This window comes from Propithecus coquereli, unplaced genomic scaffold (assembly GCF_000956105.1).
Source record: "Propithecus coquereli isolate 6110/MARCELLA unplaced genomic scaffold, Pcoq_1.0 Scaffold869, whole genome shotgun sequence".
NCBI classification, from domain to species: Eukaryota; Metazoa; Chordata; class Mammalia; order Primates; family Indriidae; genus Propithecus; species Propithecus coquereli.
In genome coordinates this window covers 115,830-134,083 of record NW_012154940.1, presented here as the reverse complement: position 1 = coordinate 134,083, position 18,254 = coordinate 115,830, and the positions used below count along the sequence as shown (strand labels likewise).

The 18,254-nt window shown below is 62.1% G+C and overlaps 3 protein-coding genes across 3 annotated transcripts in view; 1 reads left to right on the top strand and 2 right to left on the bottom strand.

Annotated features, from left to right (window-relative positions):
- Positions 1 to 1,505: 1,505 nt before the first annotated feature.
- ENTHD2 (ENTH domain containing 2) lies at positions 1,506 to 10,315 on the bottom strand. Its single transcript, XM_012664172.1, has 13 exons — positions 10,217 to 10,315; positions 8,837 to 8,909; positions 8,402 to 8,493; positions 8,146 to 8,239; positions 6,007 to 6,074; positions 5,702 to 5,780; positions 5,544 to 5,615; positions 4,513 to 4,719; positions 4,073 to 4,247; positions 3,878 to 3,985; positions 3,698 to 3,776; positions 3,251 to 3,385; positions 1,506 to 2,540 (listed from the first exon to the last, which is right to left on the bottom strand). Exons 1-13 carry the CDS (start codon positions 10,262 to 10,264, stop codon positions 2,064 to 2,066), a joined length of 1,707 nt encoding a protein of 568 aa, XP_012519626.1. The 5' UTR covers positions 10,265 to 10,315; the 3' UTR covers positions 1,506 to 2,063.
- A 225-nt stretch (positions 10,316 to 10,540) lies between these two features.
- On the top strand, positions 10,541 to 13,203 carry LOC105826231 (chromosome unknown open reading frame, human C17orf89). Its single transcript, XM_012664173.1, has 3 exons — positions 10,541 to 10,678; positions 10,799 to 10,909; positions 12,907 to 13,203. Exons 1-3 carry the CDS (start codon positions 10,595 to 10,597, stop codon positions 12,934 to 12,936), a joined length of 225 nt encoding a protein of 74 aa, XP_012519627.1. The 5' UTR covers positions 10,541 to 10,594; the 3' UTR covers positions 12,937 to 13,203.
- A 2,614-nt stretch (positions 13,204 to 15,817) lies between these two features.
- SLC38A10 (solute carrier family 38, member 10) overlaps positions 15,818 to 18,254 on the bottom strand; it is a 42,891-nt gene continuing 40,454 nt past the window's right edge. The window contains exon 16 of the mRNA XM_012664180.1: positions 15,818 to 18,069. Coding sequence (XP_012519634.1) covers positions 16,961 to 18,069 — 1,109 coding nt within the window. The 3' untranslated portion in view covers positions 15,818 to 16,960. The remainder of the gene's footprint in view (positions 18,070 to 18,254) is intronic.

Below are 18,254 nucleotides of genomic sequence, written 5' to 3'. Positions count from 1 at the left end.
TCCACTTACAGCGACGTATTATCCTTTTACATGTTATAGGATTCATTTTGCTAATATTTCCTTGAGGACTTTTGCCTCTGTGTTCATGAAGGACATTGGTCTGTAGTTTTCTAAACCAAGTGCACATGGAACATCCACCAAGATAGACTACAGTCTGGCCATAAAACAAGCTTTAACAAAAGTTTGAAATCTTTAACAACATAATTGAAATCATCCACAGTATGTTCTCTGACTGTATCAGAATGGTGCTAACAGCACCATACACCTTTAAGTAACCCATTGAACAAAAAGGAAGTTTCAAGGGAAATTAGGAAATATTTTGAACACAATAAAAATTAAAATATACCAAAACTCATAGGATGCAGACAGAGCAGTGTTCAGTGGGAAATTTATAACATTAAAATGCTTATATTAGAAAATAAAAAAGGTGTCAAATCAGTAGCCTAAGCTTCCACCTTAAGAAACCAGAAAAATAAAAATAAATCCAAAGCAGAAGGAATGTATTAAAAAAGAGCAGAAATCAATGACATAGAAAATAGAAAAACGGTAGAAAAAAATAAAACCGAAAGTTGGTTCTTTGAAGAAATCAATAACATTAATAAACCGCTAGTCAGACTGACCAAGAAAATGAGAAAACAAATTATTGATGTTAGGAATGGAAGAAAGAATATTCTTAGAGATCCCATGGACATTAAAAAGATAATACCCAGCACTCAGGGAGGCTGAGGCGGGAGGATCGCTTGAGCTCAGGAGTTTCAGACCAGCCTGAGCCAGAGCGAGACCCCATCTCTGCTAAAAATAGAAAAATTAGCTGGGTGTGGTGGTGGCGCCTGTAGTCCCAGCTACTCAGGAGGCTGAGGCAGGAGGAACTCTTAAGACCACGAGTTTGAGGCTACAGTGAACTATGATGTCACCACGGCAGTCTACCCAGGGCGAAAGAGTGAGACACTGGCTCAAATAAATAAATAAATGATAAAAAAATGCTACAGAAAACTGTACAGTCATAAATTTGGCGACTTATATAAAATGGACCAAGTCTTCGAAAGATACAAACTACTGAAACTTACTTATGAAGAAAACAATAACCAAAATAGTCCATTATCTATTCGAGAAATCAAATTTTAAAGCTAAAAACGTTGCAGTCAATTGAGCAGGGCACGGTGGCATGTACCTGTGGTCCCGGGTACTCGGGAAGCCGAGGTGGGAGCATCGCTTGCAGCCAGGAGCTCGAGACCAGCCTGGGCAGCACAGTGAGACACCGTCTCAAAAAGTAAAAATTTAAAAAAAGGTTAATTGCAAGGATAGTACTGCTGATGTACCACTGGGGAATTCTACCAAACATTTAAGGAAGAAGTAACACCTGTCCCTAATTTTAAGAAAGAAATCATCTATATGGGCCCCTTATTAATGGTATTTTAATTAAAATGCACACACACAAAAGGAAGAAAGAAAAAGACCAGCATGGCCCAGCTCGTGTAAACAGTAGTGTTTATTCAGAACGCGTACACAGCTCTGCAGCCTGTCTCTGTCCTGAGACGCTGGACTCGTCACTCGGGCACCCAAGGCCAGGCCTGCTGGGAGCTACTGTGGCAGAGGGGACAGTGGGAGCCCACAGGCAGCGCACAGAGTGGACGATGAGCACGGCCACAGGCCAGACCCCCTCGAGACACAGGCACCAACCCTGCCTCGTCAGCACCTGGCCTCCCCCCTGGAGAAGGAGGCCCCCCAGGGGAGGGGGAGCAGAGTTCAAACAAAGCAAAGTGAGAACCGAGTAGCTGCCCCCAGTCCACACGAGCAGCCGGGTTCCAGAGGGCAAGGCAGGCGGGGGTGCCCCTGGGACCCTGAGGTCAGCAACTCGGAGGCCCTGCCACCAGCCTGTCCTCTGCTGCAGGAATCAAACCAAAACAGCCAGCCTCTGGCAAAGGAGATGAGGGAACTGAGGCAGCCCTGGGGTCTTCCTCACAGCACGTTGCCTGGAGTCCGTAGCAGCTCCGGCCACGGGCCTCTCTGGAAGCGCAGTGCGCCGGCTAAGGCTGAAACCCTCCAGGGCCAGGCCGACACGGTCACACGTTGAGGAACGCAAAAGCTGATGGCTCTGGCTCTTTGGCCGCTGTCCTCTGTGACGATGTCCGGGCGGCCTGGAGGTCCAGGCAGGGCACCTCTGCAGCAGCCCTGGCCCCCGCCGGGCGGGGGCAGGCCACCAGCTCCATGCCGGCAAACAAGGAGTCGCGGCTCCACGGGCAGCTGCTGGGGCCTCCCTCGGGGGTGTCTGTGCCCCCCGGGCCCGGCTCTCGGGAGGCTGCCAGTCCGGTCTCGGCCCCACTGGCATCTCCGAGGGCTGGGAGGCGGGAGGCATCCACAGGTAGGGGTGGGAGCAGGGCTGAACTCAGAGGCTGGAGGACAACCCGGCCCCCCGCGAGAGGCACAGCATCGGCCAGCAGGTCGGACGGGCCTGCAAGGGTGGCTGCGGGGCCAGGCGTGGCAGGGGGCCTCTGGGCAGGGGGCAGCTGTCCACAGGAGGCTTCAAAGTGCCTCAGGATCTGGAAGATGAAGGAAGGATCAGCGAGGCCTGTGCCGCTCTGAGAAGCGTGCAGGACAGGGCCCAGCCCTCCCCAAGGTCCCTCCTTAGTGCCAGGTCCGGACGATTCGGGGACGGGTGACTGAGGACCCGTCACAGCCACAGAGAAGAGGGGAAGAAAGAAGCCATGGATGCTAATAGGCAGAAGAAGGGTGCCAGGGCCCAGCTCGGGGAGAGGCCTCCCTGGCAGCTCAAAGCCTTGGGGGAAGTGTGCTCGGATGAACAGAGTAATTTCTGCCCTCCGGGAAACTGGGAGTTGGGAGTGGGCAAGTGCAGTGTCACGGAGAGAACTGCACCTGCAGTCAAGGAGGGCTTCCTGGAGGAGGGAGAGGAGGCAAGTATGGTGGGGAGCCATCCCCAGGGCGGGGCGGGTATCAAGGAGGACCCAGCTCAGGGAGCTCCAGGAGCAGGAGGAGGCCGGTGCCCCAGGAGTTTGCGAGGTGGCAGGAGGAAGTCAGGAAGTCAGGACGGGAGCTGGGGCAGGCGAGGACCCTGACTGCTGCCCCGTCTGCCGCAGTGCCCACTGGGCAGCACGGGATGGGTCAGGGACCTGGACTCTGAACTCAAGGTGTCAGGAAAGGGCTGACCAAGGGCCAGGCAGGGCTGCGAAGGGCGTGGGGTGTGTCTGTCCAGTGCTCCCTCGCCCCGGGTGCCTGTGGCCCTGCTGCCCACCTTGGTGGCCTTGTTGGTCACAGGTCCAGGGCTGCCCGTGCTGAGCTCCTGCAGCCGCGGCCGGGACAGGAGGAGGATGTGCTCCTGGGGGAGCAGGTCGGCGCCCCCGAGGGAGGCGATGGCGCTCAGCACTCTCTGCGGGGCGACGGCGGGACATCAGGCTCCACCCTCTGGGCAGCACAAGCTCCACCTGGGGACCCATCTGGCCTTCGCCCTCCCTCCTCTTCCCCTGGCTCAGGACCCAGGTCTGAGGGGCACCAGGGCAGCCCCACCAGAGACCTGCGGTCACCCGGGGCAGCCCCGAGGAGCAGCGTGGCGCTGAGAAGGCCGGGAGACGCTGGTTCCTACACACGGCCCACCTGCACGTGCACACGCATACACGCGTACACGCGCACACGGCACAGGCGCACACACGGGCACCAGCCCTCCCGCCGTCGCGCCCCTCACCATCTGTGTGTGCTCGCTGGTCCCGCCCAGGTGGCCGATCAGCAGCTCCAGCACCGCCTCACAGTTGAGCAGCCCACACCTGCACAAAGGGGACACCTGGGTGGCGGGCGGCGGCCTGTTCCCTCCTCCCTCGCCCAGGGCAGGGCCAGAGCCGGTGGGTGGGCGGGCGGGCGGGCTCACTCTTTGATGAAGTGCTGCGCCTCCTCACGGCTCAGGAAGGCACATGGCCCCTGGGTCACCGTCCTCACCAGGCTCAGCTCCTGCTGGCAGTCACTCGAGGCCTCGGTCCTGGGGGAGGGCACAGCCAGGTCGGGGCGGGGTGGGGACCGTGCCACTCTGGGAGGGCAGGGGAGCTTCCCGGAGGTTCCTGCTCACCTGTCTGCCAGGTCGCTTGGCTCCCGGCTGGCCCTCGAGTGGCCGTCACTGCCGGACCGACTGCCTGAGTCCGAGGCCCTGCTCGGGTCACTGTTCTGGGAAGAATTCTGAGAGCTGGGGCCGCTGTCCAGCTCCTCCCAGCCCCCTCCGGCCTGCCCGGGCTGGTGCCTCACAGCTGGAAGGAGGGGCGGTGGGTGAGCCTCTCGGGGTGTCAGGCCAGCCCCTGCCCAGCTCCCCGGGGCCTGGGCCAGGAGGACAGGTGGCCCCCTTGGCTCCGGCTCCGGAAAACAGTGGGCGCCCCCACGCACATGCTGCTTTTCTCTCCCCCAGGCCCCCTCCTGCCGCACAGGCGGCATCGTCATTAAACCTCCTCCCGGGCCCCAGCAGGTGACAGGAAGGAGTGACCCAGACCCCTGGGGGAGGAGCCCTTGCCTCCATACCTCGGGCGCCCACGGTGGTGGCCCCGGGCAGCAGGTTCCCAGGGATGGGGTGGCCATGGCTGGCCAGCGGTGTCACAGCAGGCTGGTAGGTGTCCCCCTGTGGCAAGGGCCTCTGGGCACTGAGACTCTCCGTCCCAGGGCGCACGACATTGGCCACCACCTCTGCAGCCTTCTGGATGGTGGAGAGGAAGGCTTCACCCGCAGAGCCTGCATCCAGGAGAACAGGATGGAGCGGCTGCCGGGTCCTGCCCCGCCTGCGTCCTCGGGCAGCAGGTACCCGCGGCGGCTCCTTGCTCAGACAGGTACAGAGCAGGGCCTCCTGGTGAGGGCCTGGACCTTCCAGAGACTTCCTGGTGGATTCCACTTCAGCAGTTCCAGGCCCTGTGGCCCTGGGCACCCCCTGGCTTACAGCAGAGCTACACCCCTGTCCCCCCGAGCGAGGGGGGCGTTGTCCTGAGAAGTTAAAAAGGCCTGTAGCCCTTCACTCAGGGGGAGGGGCCAGCCCTCCTGCGTGAGCTCCCTGCAGAAGGAACCCCCAAATTGCAGCATCTGCAGGGACCCGCACAGCTGTGCACCAGCATGGGCCGGACCATCTAACAGCAGGCGGCCAGAGGCGGCGAACGCCCAGCACCAGGGGACGGCGGCACTGCGGGCCGAGGCACGCGCCTCCCACGCACGCCCCACGACGGCTCTAGTGGTGCCGAGAAGCAAGTGTTACGACTCACACGTGTGACCACTGAGTTGCTTCCATCGCGGCCGGGACCCTCTGGGAGTGGGACTGACCCTGCCCCGGGGCCCAACACTGAGTTCTCAGCCTGGCTCCTCTCACTTGTCCAAGAACAGACCTGGCCCCACCCGCCTGCCCCCACCCGGGTTGGGCAGAGAGCAACAGTGAGCACCATGACCAGGAAGGAACTGAGCCCACATGGGGGTCGTAGCAGTTACTGGGCGGGGCAGCGAGGCCCGCCCTCCCCGCCCTCCCCGCCCCTGCTCCGAGACACCCAGGCTGCACACGGGCCCTTTCCGCTTACCTGTGTGGCCCGGTTCCTGGCTGTAGCCGAAACCCTGGAGGCTGCTGTGAGGCCGGGACTGGGAGCCCATGCCTGTGGGGAGCACCCTGGCGTCAGCCCCGCCCACCGGCAGCAGAGGCCGTGACGGGGGAGGGGACCCGACGCAGGTGCCGTCCTACCTGCAGGAGGCAAGGCCCCGGGAGGCTGGGGGGGCGGCAGCGGCAACTTGGTGTCGGAGAACAAGGTGCTCCCCAAGTCCTAACGGAGGAGGCACAGGCCCTCAGTGTCCCGCACGCCCAGGCCTGCTGTCCTGGGCCTGCCACCCACGTCAGTTGTTCCGTCCCCTGGCCCCTTCTCTCGAGTCGCCAGCTGAACGCGTGGGTTCCACCCACACGGCAGCAAGGAGTGGGGCTGGGGCTCCCCCAGACATACTGCCCGAGTCCCACCCCCCGTGGCTCCAGAGTGCCCGGGGTCCTGAGCTCACCTGGGCAGCTGCCCGCACCTTCTGGTACAAGCTGCTCCCATGGAGAGGATCCGGGGGCCCTGCCAACGCTGCGGGGGAGAAGGTAATGGGCGGGTGAGCTGGTGCTGCCGCCCCCCAACCGCCCCGCCTCCTCCCTCACCGGGCTGGACCCCCTGCAGGACCCTTGGCAGCCCTGGCCCGCGCCCATCTCCGTGGCAACCCTGTCTCTCCCCGGCCACTGCACCAGCACCTGCCTCCCTCCAGCCAGCCCTTCCGCCCAGAGGCACCTCGAGGGTGCCATGTCCAACCTAGACCTTCACAGGCTTTTTGGAGACTGGATGATAAAACCCAAGTTCTGTAGCGGCCTGAACACGCTCCGTGGGCCAGTCCCTGCCATCCCACCCCCAGTCGCAGCCCGTCCCAGGCTCCCGTCAAAGAGCCCAGGTGTGGAAAATCAGGTGTCCCCACGCTGAGTCACCCTCCAGCTCTTCCTGTCCCCGGGCCTTTGCCCACGTGAGGGCAGCGCCTGCCACAGGCCTCGGCTCACTCTCCTCATCCTTGCTCCTCTGGGGGCCCTCGACACCCACAAGCTCCAGGCAGGTGCCGCCATCACCCCGCTGCGGTCCCCGCCCCGATCCAGGGACCGGTGGTCCGGCTCTCGGCTCTGCCTGGGGCCCCGCCCAAGATGCCCCCCCATGGCTCCTCTTCCCCAAGGGCCCACCTGCCCCCACCGCACATGGCCCTCCCTTGTGTGCACAGGGCACCCCCGTGCCCATCTCTTACATGTGGCACCCAGCACCAGGTTTCCTCACAGCCCACGAGAAGCCGCCCGGGCGTGGGTCACCTGGGGCAATGACAACCATCTGCACTCGCCTTTGCACAGGGAGATGCTGGTGCCACAAGAGCACGAGCCTGCCCCACCCACCAGGGCCTGCTGAACCCCTTTCCTCCACCTGCTGCGCCCCCACCAAGCAGCTCCCCAAGACCTGCACCAGCCGCAGCGGTGCTGCCCGGGGACGGGCCCACTGTGACCCGCTGAATGGTGGGAAGGAACATCTGAGCCCTGGGAGCTGTTACGATGGGAGCGCATTCCCCGAATCAGCCCGTTCCCCTCTGGCGCCTAAGCTTCGTGCCACGACTGTGTCTTGGCCAACACGCCGGGTACCACAGCTAAGGGCACCTGGCCGTGGCCTATCGCGTGGGAACCTGCCTGTCCCTGCCCTGAGCCTCAGGCCTGCCTGTCCTAAAGTGGGACGATAGTGGTTTTGGGGTGTGGGGAATAAGGCCCAGCAGACGGGACACGCTGAGGGGCCCCGATAAGCGAGCAGCAGCGCAAGCCTGACTCGCCGCCCTCCCAGGAGCATCCCTCTCCGGGCGGCTGGGCAGGGGACAGCAGGGGGGCTCTGGCCTTTAGGCCAAGTCCCTCCAAAGACTTGTACAGGGGCGTGGGGGTGGGGTCCAGAGATGGTGCACCCACCACCACCACCCTCTCTGGCCAAGACGCCCCCAACCCCAGGGGAAGACCTCAGGCCATGTCCCCCAAAGTCCTTGTCAGCTAGAACACAAATGAGTGTTCCATAACCTATGGGGAGCGAGGGACCAGGGCTCCACCCTGCACCCACCTGCTGCCTGGACAGATAGGCCGGGGCCCACCTCTCCTGCACCTCCCAGCCCCAGCCTCCCTTGGCCCCTCACTCTGTCCCAGGCTCTGCAGAGCAGCCAGGGGAGGACAGAGCCATGGCCTGGGCCTGGGGAGGACGTGTAAACACCCAGCAAGCCCACCACGTGCCCAGCCCTGAGAACAAGGGGAAGGTCCCCCAAGGACAGAGAAACCAGCGATGGCATCCGGAGCAGTAAGTGCAGGGACAGACGCAGCCCAGGGACACGTGGGAGGCGCACAGGACCCAGCGAAGGGATGTGTGAGGTGCTCTGGGGGAGGCCAAGCTGGCCGGTGGAGCCAGGGGCGCTCAGCAGGCAGGGAGGGAAGGGTGGCAGGGGAGGCCGAGGGTTGGTCAGAGCAGCAGGGCAGGGCCGCGGGGAGGCTGTGGGGGGCTGAGTCCAGGACCCTGCCCAAGCAGAGGGTCCCCAGATTCTTCATCCTCCTCCCCTACCTTCCATGGCCCGCAGCTCTCCCTAAGCGCCTGCGCTCGCTCCCCATACCTGTGGCCTCCTGGATGAAGGAGGCGTTGCGTTTGAGGATAAGCAGGAAGGACGAGGAGCCATGACTGCACAGGTAGAGCAGGATCTTCAGCACCTGGGGGTTCGGGCAGTCAGTGCGGCCAGCCAGGCCCAACCCAAGACACTCAGGGCACGGCCCAGGGAGCACCCCGGGGGCACCGAGCCACCCACTTCCCCGGAGCCCCACCAGCCCCGGGCAGGAGCTGGTGCCTGAACCCCCTGCCACTCAGGCACTCACCTTGAGCTTCACGTGGCCGGAGCTGCTGTACAGACGGTTCAGGAGGTATTCCAGCAGGCACTGGCTGCTGCCCAGCGACTCGTGGGAGATTTCTGGGGCGCTCGGGTTAGGGAAGAAGCAAGCTGACAAAGGCCGTGCTGGCCGAGGAGAGGAGCCAGCCTTCCCAGGGCCATGGGCCTGCTCTACTCAGGCTCCCTGCAGGCACCGCCCACAGGCCCTGGTTTCGAAGGCACTGAGGCTTCTAGGGTCTCTTGGGCGGTGACATGGGTATCACAGCTTTCAGACCCCACCCACCCCGTTATTATGATAAAGAAGCTGTGGCTCCACCCCAGGGCTGGCAGGAGGACCCGCAGGGAGACTCCCAGAACCTTCCGTGCCACACTGGGGCCCTGCAGCCACTCTTTCCCCAACACAGGAGACGTCAAGGAAGGATACTAGCAATCTCTTCAAACAGGTAGCCGGGACATGGGACATCGTCATCCGATGTTCCCTTCAGGAGAATTGGGAGCTGAAAGGGAACAAGTCACCAAACGTGACGGACACAGGCCTGTCTCTCTGTTGACATGCTGGCAGGGGAGAAGACTCAGGAGAGAGGGGAACAGTCCTACTGGCTGCAGGCAGCCTGCAGCAGGGCGCCCTCCGGACGTGAGGGATGGACAGCCCCAGAGAACGGGCAACACCAACGGCGGTTCTCCCCGTGGGGGCTGCTCTACTTGGCGGCAGAGCGCCCGCCTCCCCACACGCAGCAAAAGGCAACGTGAAGCTGCCGTCCCTATCCCTACTTACTGACGAGCAGAAGCTTGGGCGAGCCCCTTTCCCCATAGGGGACCAGGACAGCTGGCACCTCTCCAGAGTGGGGTCGGCAGCACCGCACAACCGCCAGCCTGACCGACCCTGTGGCTCCACAACAGCCAGAGTCACGTTGTTTGCTGTATGTTCACTTCTCAGCACATACACATTTGTTTACGTTACACGCTTATTAGCGCAAAGATGTGCTCTTTACAGCAATGAAAACAGAAACATCCATTTTTTTATTATCCAGTATCTTGACAGAATATAGGAATTCAAGGGTATCTCAAATGACATACACGGGGACTGCTTCGGTGCCGGGCCTGAGCGGCAGCTGCCTAGCGTCACCACCAGGTATACAAACGCACATCTGACGCGCTACGCGAGCTGCGGGCACACACCACTCGCACCCACAGCTCACTACTAGCCCACCAAGCCCTGAAGAGGAGCTGGGGACGTCTGCAGGTCGCAGTTGAGAACTGCAGAACTCGACACGTGACTCCGTCCAAACCCAGAGCCAGGAGACCCGATTTACAGCAGCCTGAGGCGCGCCCCTGGGACCACCCAGCCCGAGAAGCTCACAGCCGTCGAAAGAACGCAGTTTGCTCCGGCCAGCCCTGGCGGCAGCCCCGACCTTTCTCAGGCAATTATCAAAAGCGCTTAGGGCTGCTCGTCCTTCTCCGTCCCTCCGAGGTGCCTGTGCACCTCCTGCCACCGGGGGCGTCTGTCTGGAGCCCGCGCGGAAAGGACGGCGGGTCTCCCAGGCTGTGGGGGACGGAACCCCGACCTGAGCGGCCACCAGCCGCAGACAGCGGCTGCCGCGTCCGGCCTGACACCCCTGGTCCTGGGTCGCCCTTTCCCTCCCGTCGGAAGCGACCGAACCAGCGCTGTTCGCCCCTCCAGGGTCTGGCCACGCCCATCACCGCCGGGGGCGCGACCCGCCCACGCCGCGCTCGGAGGGCCCGGCCTTGGGAGGCGCCGGGCAGCGCGGCGGGCAGAGGGGCCGGGCCGGGCCGCCTCACTCACCCGCTGCAAGAAGCTCAGGCGGTCCCGCAGCGGCGGCGCGGCCGCCATGGCCCAGAGAAGCCCCCGGCCTGCCCCGCTTCCGCCAGGCCCGTGCCCGCCAATCACCGCGCGTGTCTGCCTCCGCCGGCCAATCGCTCGTGGTAGGCCCCGCCCTGAGGTCGGCTTCGTGAACAATTTGAGGCTGAGCCAATCCGAAGCCCCAGGCCAGAGACAGACAAGGTCGACAGCCCATTGTAGAGGGCGAGACCAAGCGAAGCCTGGCCAGTTAGGAAGCTCAGAAAAGACTGTGAACGGAAGCGCCTGCCTATCAAGCCGTTGGATACCGGAAGAGGACGGGCCTAAGATGGCGGCGCCCATGGGTGTCAGGAAGAGGTGCTCATGTCGGCGAACAGAGCGGTGTGGGGACGCGTGCGAAGCCGCCTACGCGCCTTCCCCGAGCACTTGGCGGCCTGCGGGCCCGAGGTGAGGAGCCGCAGGCGGGCCAGTGCCGCAGGGCAGGAAGGGCCGCGCAGGTGGTGACCGGGAGGGAGGGCAGTGACCCGGCTCAGGGGCCCCCGCGACCCGCGCCTGTATCCCCCGCAGGCCGCGGCGTACGGCAGGTGCGTGCAGGCCTCCACGGCCCCGGGCGGCCGCCTGAGCAAGGACCTCTGCGCGCGGGAGTTCGAGGCCCTGCGGAGCTGCTTCGCCGCCGCGGTAGGTGGGCGCGGGCCCCTCCCAGCCCTTCCCTGCTCGAGCCCCTCTGGGCCCGGCCTCCCTTCCTTCTCCGTTGGTTCGGGGCCCCAGCGCCTCCTGGGTGCTTTAGGCGCCGGTCAACCAGGCCAAGGACCCACTGACAAGCCCGCGAAACCTCCGCGGTCCCGGGGCGTGTCTGCGTGTTTGTACAGCGAGGCCAGAGGGATTGGTGGGGACGTGGGTGGGAAAACGCTTTGTAAGCGCCCAGACGCTCCTGTGCGGTCTCTAGTGGGCGCTACCCAGAGGGGCGCCGTGCCTGGGGGGCCCCAACACGGGAGCGGCAGGGAGCGCCCCGGCACCTCCTGTGTCAGCCTCGCCGTGCGTTCCCTCAGCTCAGGCGGGCGGCTGCTGTTGCCCCCGGGCACCACCGCTTCCACCTCCCAGCCGCCCCCTTTTCCAGAGGATGAGAGGAGAATCCGCTGGAGCAGCAGCAGGCTGTATGGGGACAGTAGGGGTTCTTGGTCCTGGAGTCAGTTCTGCCTCTAACCCCTTCGGCATCAAGTCCCTTCTGTTTCTTATCCTCGGCATTTCTGATCCTGTCTGATCAGATGCTCTGCCCCCAGTCTTGCGAAAATGGCCAAGTCCCACATAGAAGAATCGCAGCGTCGTGTTTGCATATCTTTATAAAGGCTCTGGAGAAAGCAGGGTTCGCCGAGGCTGGCAGACTCTAGCAGAGGTGGGAAGCCTGGTGGAGCTGGCACGACGGGTGTTCCGGAACAGGACCGGGAGGGTGCTGCCTGCCGATGGGGCTGGTTACGAAAGCGTGGGCATCACTGACTTCCACCTTGGGTGCCCCTGATTTGGTGGGTCTGGGTGAGCCACGATGCCAGTGATTAGCTGTTTGCTGGAGCTGTTGATCTGGATTATCGGACCGGAGAAAGGGCAGCTGGGTAAGAGCTCTGCAGAATTCAGTGAACGCCATGCAGAGCTCCTTGATGTCCCAGGATCAGCCTACGCGGAGCGGGCTGAGGATGTGGGATGTCCGGTTCCGTGGTTCAAGAAGGAATGTGGTTCACGGATCATGTTCCAGAGGGCTTGGTGAAGTCCTCACACTTCCTTGCTGTCATTAGCCAACCCTTATTCCCAGCCTGGATCCAGAGGTGGGTGACTTTTCTTGTTGCTTTTGACTGGCTTCCTGCTTTGTGGCAGTTTCCCAGCTTTACAGCCCTCCCAGAGGCAAACCTTCACTTTTGTGATGACCGGTTAGCAACTCTCCTGGGAAAATGTATACTTGAGATAAAGATCAAACACTCCTAGGTTGGTTTTTGTTTTCCCTGCCACCTTTTTTGTGGCTAATGAGGAGTTAACTGTTCCAGGCATGTGGCTATTTGTGACCTCACCTACCTAGCACTCCTCTGTCTGGATCAAAGAAGGACATCCGAGGCCATGGGTCCCCTGCCCCTCACCTAGTGGAACCTTTCACTCAGTGACACGAGCTGGGCTTCTCTTTAAAGGTGACCTGGTCGCAGACCTGGGTCTTTTAGGTTTCTCGCAAGGAAATTTGTGATGGGCCCTTTTTTGGCCTCCTCTCACTGTGGTCCTGGGTGCTTGTGGGGGGCCTTCTTGAGGGTGGTGGGGGCTCAGATTCCTGCTCCATCCCGTGAGCAGTGTCAGCTGCGCAGGTAATTAGAAGGATTTCCTGCTGCCCCTTCAAGAGTGTGGGACCAAATGTGGCGTGTGGGGGCACTGCGCAGTATCTGGGGCAGATGGGCGCAGCAATGCGGTCCTGTTGGGTGTCTCAGATCATTTCAAGTCCCTTGTCCTATGGACAGGTGACCTGTAGACCCAGCCCCAGGGTCCCTCTGAGCACCAACCAGCCAAGTCCCCACCACACACCAGTACCCAAGTTCTTTGTAAGCTATTTGGTAGAATATGGTATTTGATGTGGTAGATTTCTTACTTTTGAGCCAAATCTAACTTGGAAACAAGTTATTCAGACAAAATGCTTTATCTTTCAGGCCAAGAAGACCCCAAAGGGAGGCTGTTAGGAGGGGCCCTCTGCACTGTCCTCACACCCATCTGCTGCCTGTTGGTGCAAAGCCCTTGCACTGATGGCCCCAAGCAGCACACGTCGGATGCTCTGAGGCCGAGAGGAAGCGCGGATGTCAGCGTTCTGAAGTTCTTGGCTGTTAGAGCCTGTGTTCTTCTCAATGGGTTGAGCCATGGGCAGAGCAGGAATTTGTTTTCCAGCGTTTGTAGCCATAAGGGTCTGTGTTAGAATAAGATATAATGGAACGAAGGATAAAGACTCTATCGAGTAATCATGGTGTCGGGTTTATTGTGTGCAGAGCGTGGCGTGTGGGCCCTGGCCTTTCCCAGGTATAATGGAGCCTACAGCCTCCCCCAAAAAACTGGCAGGGCTGGTCCTTGGGAACACTGTGCTTCAGGGTCCCCAATTAAAAACATTCTCCCCAAAGTATTTATTCTGAATCCAGTGAAGCCTATAGACCTCACTGCATTTACAGGATATACTGAAGGTAAAAGTACAGTGACCCGATGAGGGAAAAACATCCACAGGGCAGGGGACCCTCTGCAAAGACTTTCTTGGACTTGGGGCAGGGGCTCTTCTGGACTAACCGTCAGGGCCCGAGCTGCCAAGAGGGCCTGTTTAGGACACCAACAGCGATTGCCACCCCCTCCCCAGCTGCCGCAGTCTCCACGGGGCGTCAAAGCCCAGGACGGTGACTCCGCCTCCCTGTTCCCCTCCCTCCACCCTGATACAACAACACACGCACGTGAGCACGCAGACCGAGCGTTCCATGGGTCCTGAGCGCCATCTGCTGGGCGAGGTGGGGACTGTGCTGAGTCCCCTCCCTCCCGGGCGTGGAGGTCACACTGTCCTTGAGCTGAGCCCTGGGAGGGGAGGTCTGCGCCTCCACGGGTCCTGAATGCTCGTCCAGAACCAGCTCGGTTCCCACGTGTCGAGAACCCCACGTCTCTGCTGTGTGCGAGTCTGCAGGAGCTGTTCTGGTCGTTCAGGCTCCGGAGTGGCTGGATTTTGTCCCACTGCGCAGGACAGTGTCATATCTCACGGGAACTGCAGGAATTCAGGACTAGAACATGCTGGCAGGACCCTGAGCTGAGCTGCTGCGGCCCATCCCTCCTGCTGCTGCGGGAGTGGCCAGGGACAGCCCTACTGCCCTCCGGTCGTGGTACCACCTGCCCCCAGGCTGCCCTTCTCAGACTTGCCCGTGATCAGCCCTCTGATGGCGCGGTGCCCGGCGCTCTGGCGTCTCCTTCCCGAAGGCCTCCAAGCCTGGGCTCCACGGCCCACCTGCTCAGGCCCCTCAGCCCTGTCTTGCCAGGTGCTCCCACCCGCTGCCCTTCACGCCTACCTCTGTCCAAGGCAGCAGACGGACTCACCAGCCCTCGCAGCCCAGTGTGGCCCACACCTTCTGGGGCCCCTCCTTTTCAGACCCCCAGTTTCCTTCCACGCCTCCCTCGGCCTTTGCCTTTGTGCTTCTCCGCCCTCTGCCCCCAGACTACTCGGTCTCAGGACCACATCTGCCCAGGACAGCTCAACAAAGTGGCATCATCCATGCCCACGTGGAGCTTTAACTCCGTTCCTGCCACTACGACAAAGCACTGGGGCTGGGTGGTTCATAGAGAACAGAAACCTATTTCTCACAGTTCTGCGGGCTGGGAGGTCCAGGATCGAGGCACTGGCATTGGTGTCTGGGGAGGGCCTTGCCACGTCCTCACGTGGCAGAGGCGGAGGGAAAGAGCAAGCTACCCCCACACCGCGCGCGTCTCTAGTCACCCCTTGCAGGCCCCGCCTCCTAGCATGATCACGTCAGCCACACCGGAATTTAGGAGCCGCATTCAAGCCACAGCAGATGTCTTGCCCTTGGGCAACGTGTGAAGTGCTTTGAGGACTGAGTCCTGGCCTCGGTGAGTGCGCTGTGTGCTGTCTGCCCTGCGCAGAAGCGGGCGCCGCTGACTGGGCACTGCTGGCCCCGGGTGTCCCTACTCTGGAAGGAGCCCTCAGAGGCAGCGCCATGTCTGTGTCGCCTACACCAGGGCTGACCTGGCCCTGCGTCTGCCGGCCCGCTAGCCGTGCTCACAGTCACGACGCAGCCGGGAGCAGCTTGTGGGCACCAGTGAAGCCCAGCCGGGCCCACGGGGGTCTGTGTGGCTTCTGTGAGGAGGAATCTCTCTCCTCACCTGAGGGGCTGCCGGCTGAGCTGGGGGTGCAGAGCCAGGAGGGAGCGTGTGTTGGGGACGGCCCCGCCCGCGTTCGGGGTGCAGGGACTTTGGAGCGCGCTGTGGGAGGGTGACAGCAGAGGCGAAGCCGGTCACGGACGTTTGTCTGTGCGGGGCTGGCGGTGCCCTGCCCTGCTCTAATGAGGCGTGGTGACCTCCAGAAAAGAAAAAGAAAAGTGGACCATAAGACATTTGGGAAAATCCAGCAGAATGAAAATCCCATTCCAAGCAATTTAACAAACAGAGTTTGTCCGAGGGAAACATCCAGAAGGCGATGTACCAATGAGCGAATGGCTTCTTCGGAGTTATTTTTATTCGGGAATGAAGAATGGAGAGGGAGCCGGGACTGGGCGCGTCCCTCCTGTGTGAGCAGCACCCACAACCCCCGTGGCCCCCAGGCCCAGCTTGTGGGGTTTGGCAGGAATCACAGTTCAGCCTCTGGAAGCTTCTACTCCTTTGTTCACGTTTGAGTCTCCAGGCTGCCTGAGAACATCCTTCAAGTTAAGAAATCACAGGAAAACATAGGCAGGATTTCAAAAGGTGCAGGAGAAAAACCACCGAGGCCACAGCCAGGCCACCGTGTGAGGACTGTTTGCAGAGTCCTTTCTTGGGCCCAGGCACCTCTGCCCTTCGTGGCAGGGCTGGCGGTGGCTCCGCAGACAGGGAGGCACGCTCGGGGTGGAGTCGGGAAGGTCTCGGCGCGAGGCTACCCCCGTCCACGGAGCTGGGATGCCGCGGAGCCGCCTCTCGAGGGTGAGGTGGTGCCGAAACACAACAGCCTCCCAGCCAAGACAACGTGGATGGGAACCTCACGGGAGTAAGGCCCTGACCACACGCTGACCAGAGAGGACGGGAGGGTGGCCTGGGCCGACAGGCTGGGGCGACGCGGCACCTGCTGACGTGTGTGTGCAGCGCTCTTCCCCCACCCCCAGGCAGCGAGATGCCGCCAGGCTCGCCCTGGTCGCGGGCCGGCCCGGCCATCAGCTTGGCCCTGGGTCTGGACGCCCCCCGAGCACCAGACAGGTCTCCTGCCAGCAGGACGGGTCACGTGCGGTGCATGGGTCAGCACGACAGCTGGTTAACGGGACCGTCTTTCGTGGCCTCTAGTCCCTGCTTCACCAGGGTCCAGAATCTGGCGCGGGTCCCCTTGGGTTTCCCTCAGACCCACTTCGCTGTCAGGTGTGGGGGCGGCGTCCAGCCGCACCCTCGGACTCCGGGCCGGCCTCTGCCCCCTGCACCTCCCAGACGCCAACAGCACTAGCTGGGAGACGCAGGTGAAGGCAAAAGTGTTTATTTGAGATTCTCTACAACACGCACGGAAAACATTAGATAAATAATTAAAATTCCGAGTCACTAAGTTCGCGGTTGAATGGTTGGTTCTCGCAGCAGCCGCGCGTTGGGACTGCAGCGCAGGGGTGAAGGCGTTTGCTCCCCAGTCTCACCGTCTGGCTCGACCTGTACACCACAAGCTCCCCGCGGAGACGGCCTGAGCGGGGGCAGGGACACGCGCCCAGCCCGGCGTCTCCCAGAGCCCACACCCCAGAGCGCGTGTTCGCCAGCACTGGCCACGCGCCGTTTCTCCTCATGGGCAGGACTGAGCTCCGCGTCCCCAGAGATCAGAGGACCTCAGACCGAGTGCAACAGACCGCAAGAATGTTCTGGAAACAAAATTTCTTCACGCACCACATTCCACAAGGGCCTCGGATGTGAAACCCAGGGGGAGAAATGAGCGTGAACTCCAGAGTTCAGCCTGGACGTGGCCAGGGAGACCCGCCAATGACTGAGGACAGCTGTCTCCTCCAGCAGGCGCTAGGCCTCCTCCAGGGCCCCAGGCAGCTGTTTGATCTGCCGGCTGTGGACCTGCAGGGCGGCCCCTGCGGCCTGGCGGAGCTGGGAGCCCAGGGCTTCACGGAGGCCGTTCACCTGGACGTCGGGCAGGGGGTTAAAGCTGATGACCCCCTCCTCAGGGGCTGGCTCGCCCTCTGCACGTGGGGCAAGATCCCGCCGTCTGCGCCGAAGGTCGGAGCCTGCTTGCAGTTTCAGGTCTCGGTTGGGTTTGGCGTTGTCTGGTTTCTGAGCCCCGGGGACTACTTTGGGCCCAGGCTCAGGGTCTGGCCTCTGTCTGGGACCCTGGACAGCAGCGTCCTCCTTGGCTCCTGGCTGCTCACGGGGCACGTGGTCCCCACCGAGGGCTTCCTTTCCTGTCTCCAGGGGAGTGCCCTGCCCCAGCCGGCTGCCCTGCTGCCCACCCCGAGCCCCGTCAGAGATGGCCTGCGGTTCCGGCTGACGCAGCACGACTTGGGGCTGCGGGGCTGCTCCTTCCAACCTGCCGGGCAGGCCCGCTGCAAGGCCCAGGTCTCGGTGTGTCTGCTTGGACTTCACGCGAGGGTCCCTAGTCCCTCCTGGCGCTGCCACAAGCCGGTCAGCCCCCTTCCGAATGCTGGCGCCAGCACCTGCTGCCTCCTCCCCAGGTTTCTTCTTGTCTTGGGAACCTCCACCGACAAGGTCCTGACTTTGCCTGAAGGACTCCTCAGCCGGCCGCTCCTCTGGGCTCCTGGGCGCCCCGGCGGGGTCTAGGCCGGGCACTTGCTTCAGGCCCTTGGAGGGCAGCTCCCTCACAACACTGGCTGCCACGGGCAGAGTGTCCTTCCAGCCTTCTCTCGGCTGGGCCTGGGCTGCCTGGGCCTCCATGTCGGAGCCGCCGTCAGGGGGGCCAGCAAGGTCTCTGCCCGCAGTGTCCTGGGGCTCCTCCGGGGAGCGCTGGCCAGGCTCTTGTGGTGGAGTGGGGCGACCCCCGGGAGCTCCGGGCTCAGGCTCCAAAGGCTGCGGAGGTGGCTTCTCCACTGCCTCCCCAGCCCGGCCATCACGGGCCTCCTGGCCTCTGGGCACGGCCGCCCCGGGCTCTGGCTGCACGTCCACTACAAATGAAGTCGGTCACCAATTTACCCACGGGAACAAACCCAAGCCACTGAGGGAGGGGCTGGAAAGGACAAACTTGCGGCGACTAAGAATTACGAACCGAGACCTAGATCCACCCTCCAGGACTTTAGGCCCCAAACCTTAGATCCAGCCACACAAGGACACCCAGAGACGTCCCCCACCT

Coding starts and splice junctions, on each gene's coding strand:
- ENTHD2 (XM_012664172.1), bottom strand. CDS start 10,264: ATGGCGGCCGCGCCGCCGCTGCGGGACCGCCTGAGCTTCTTGCAGCGG. Junction 8,240..8,401: donor CCGGCCACGTGAAGCTCAAG/GTGAGTGCCTGA, acceptor CCGAACCCCCAG/GTGCTGAAGATCCTGCTCTA. Junction 6,075..8,145: donor CTTCATCCAGGAGGCCACAG/GTATGGGGAGCG, acceptor TCTCCCCCGCAG/CGTTGGCAGGGCCCCCGGAT.
- LOC105826231 (XM_012664173.1), top strand. CDS start 10,595: ATGTCGGCGAACAGAGCGGTGTGGGGACGCGTGCGAAGCCGCCTACGC. Junction 10,679..10,798: donor TGGCGGCCTGCGGGCCCGAG/GTGAGGAGCCGC, acceptor TATCCCCCGCAG/GCCGCGGCGTACGGCAGGTG. Junction 10,910..12,906: donor GGAGCTGCTTCGCCGCCGCG/GTAGGTGGGCGC, acceptor TTTATCTTTCAG/GCCAAGAAGACCCCAAAGGG.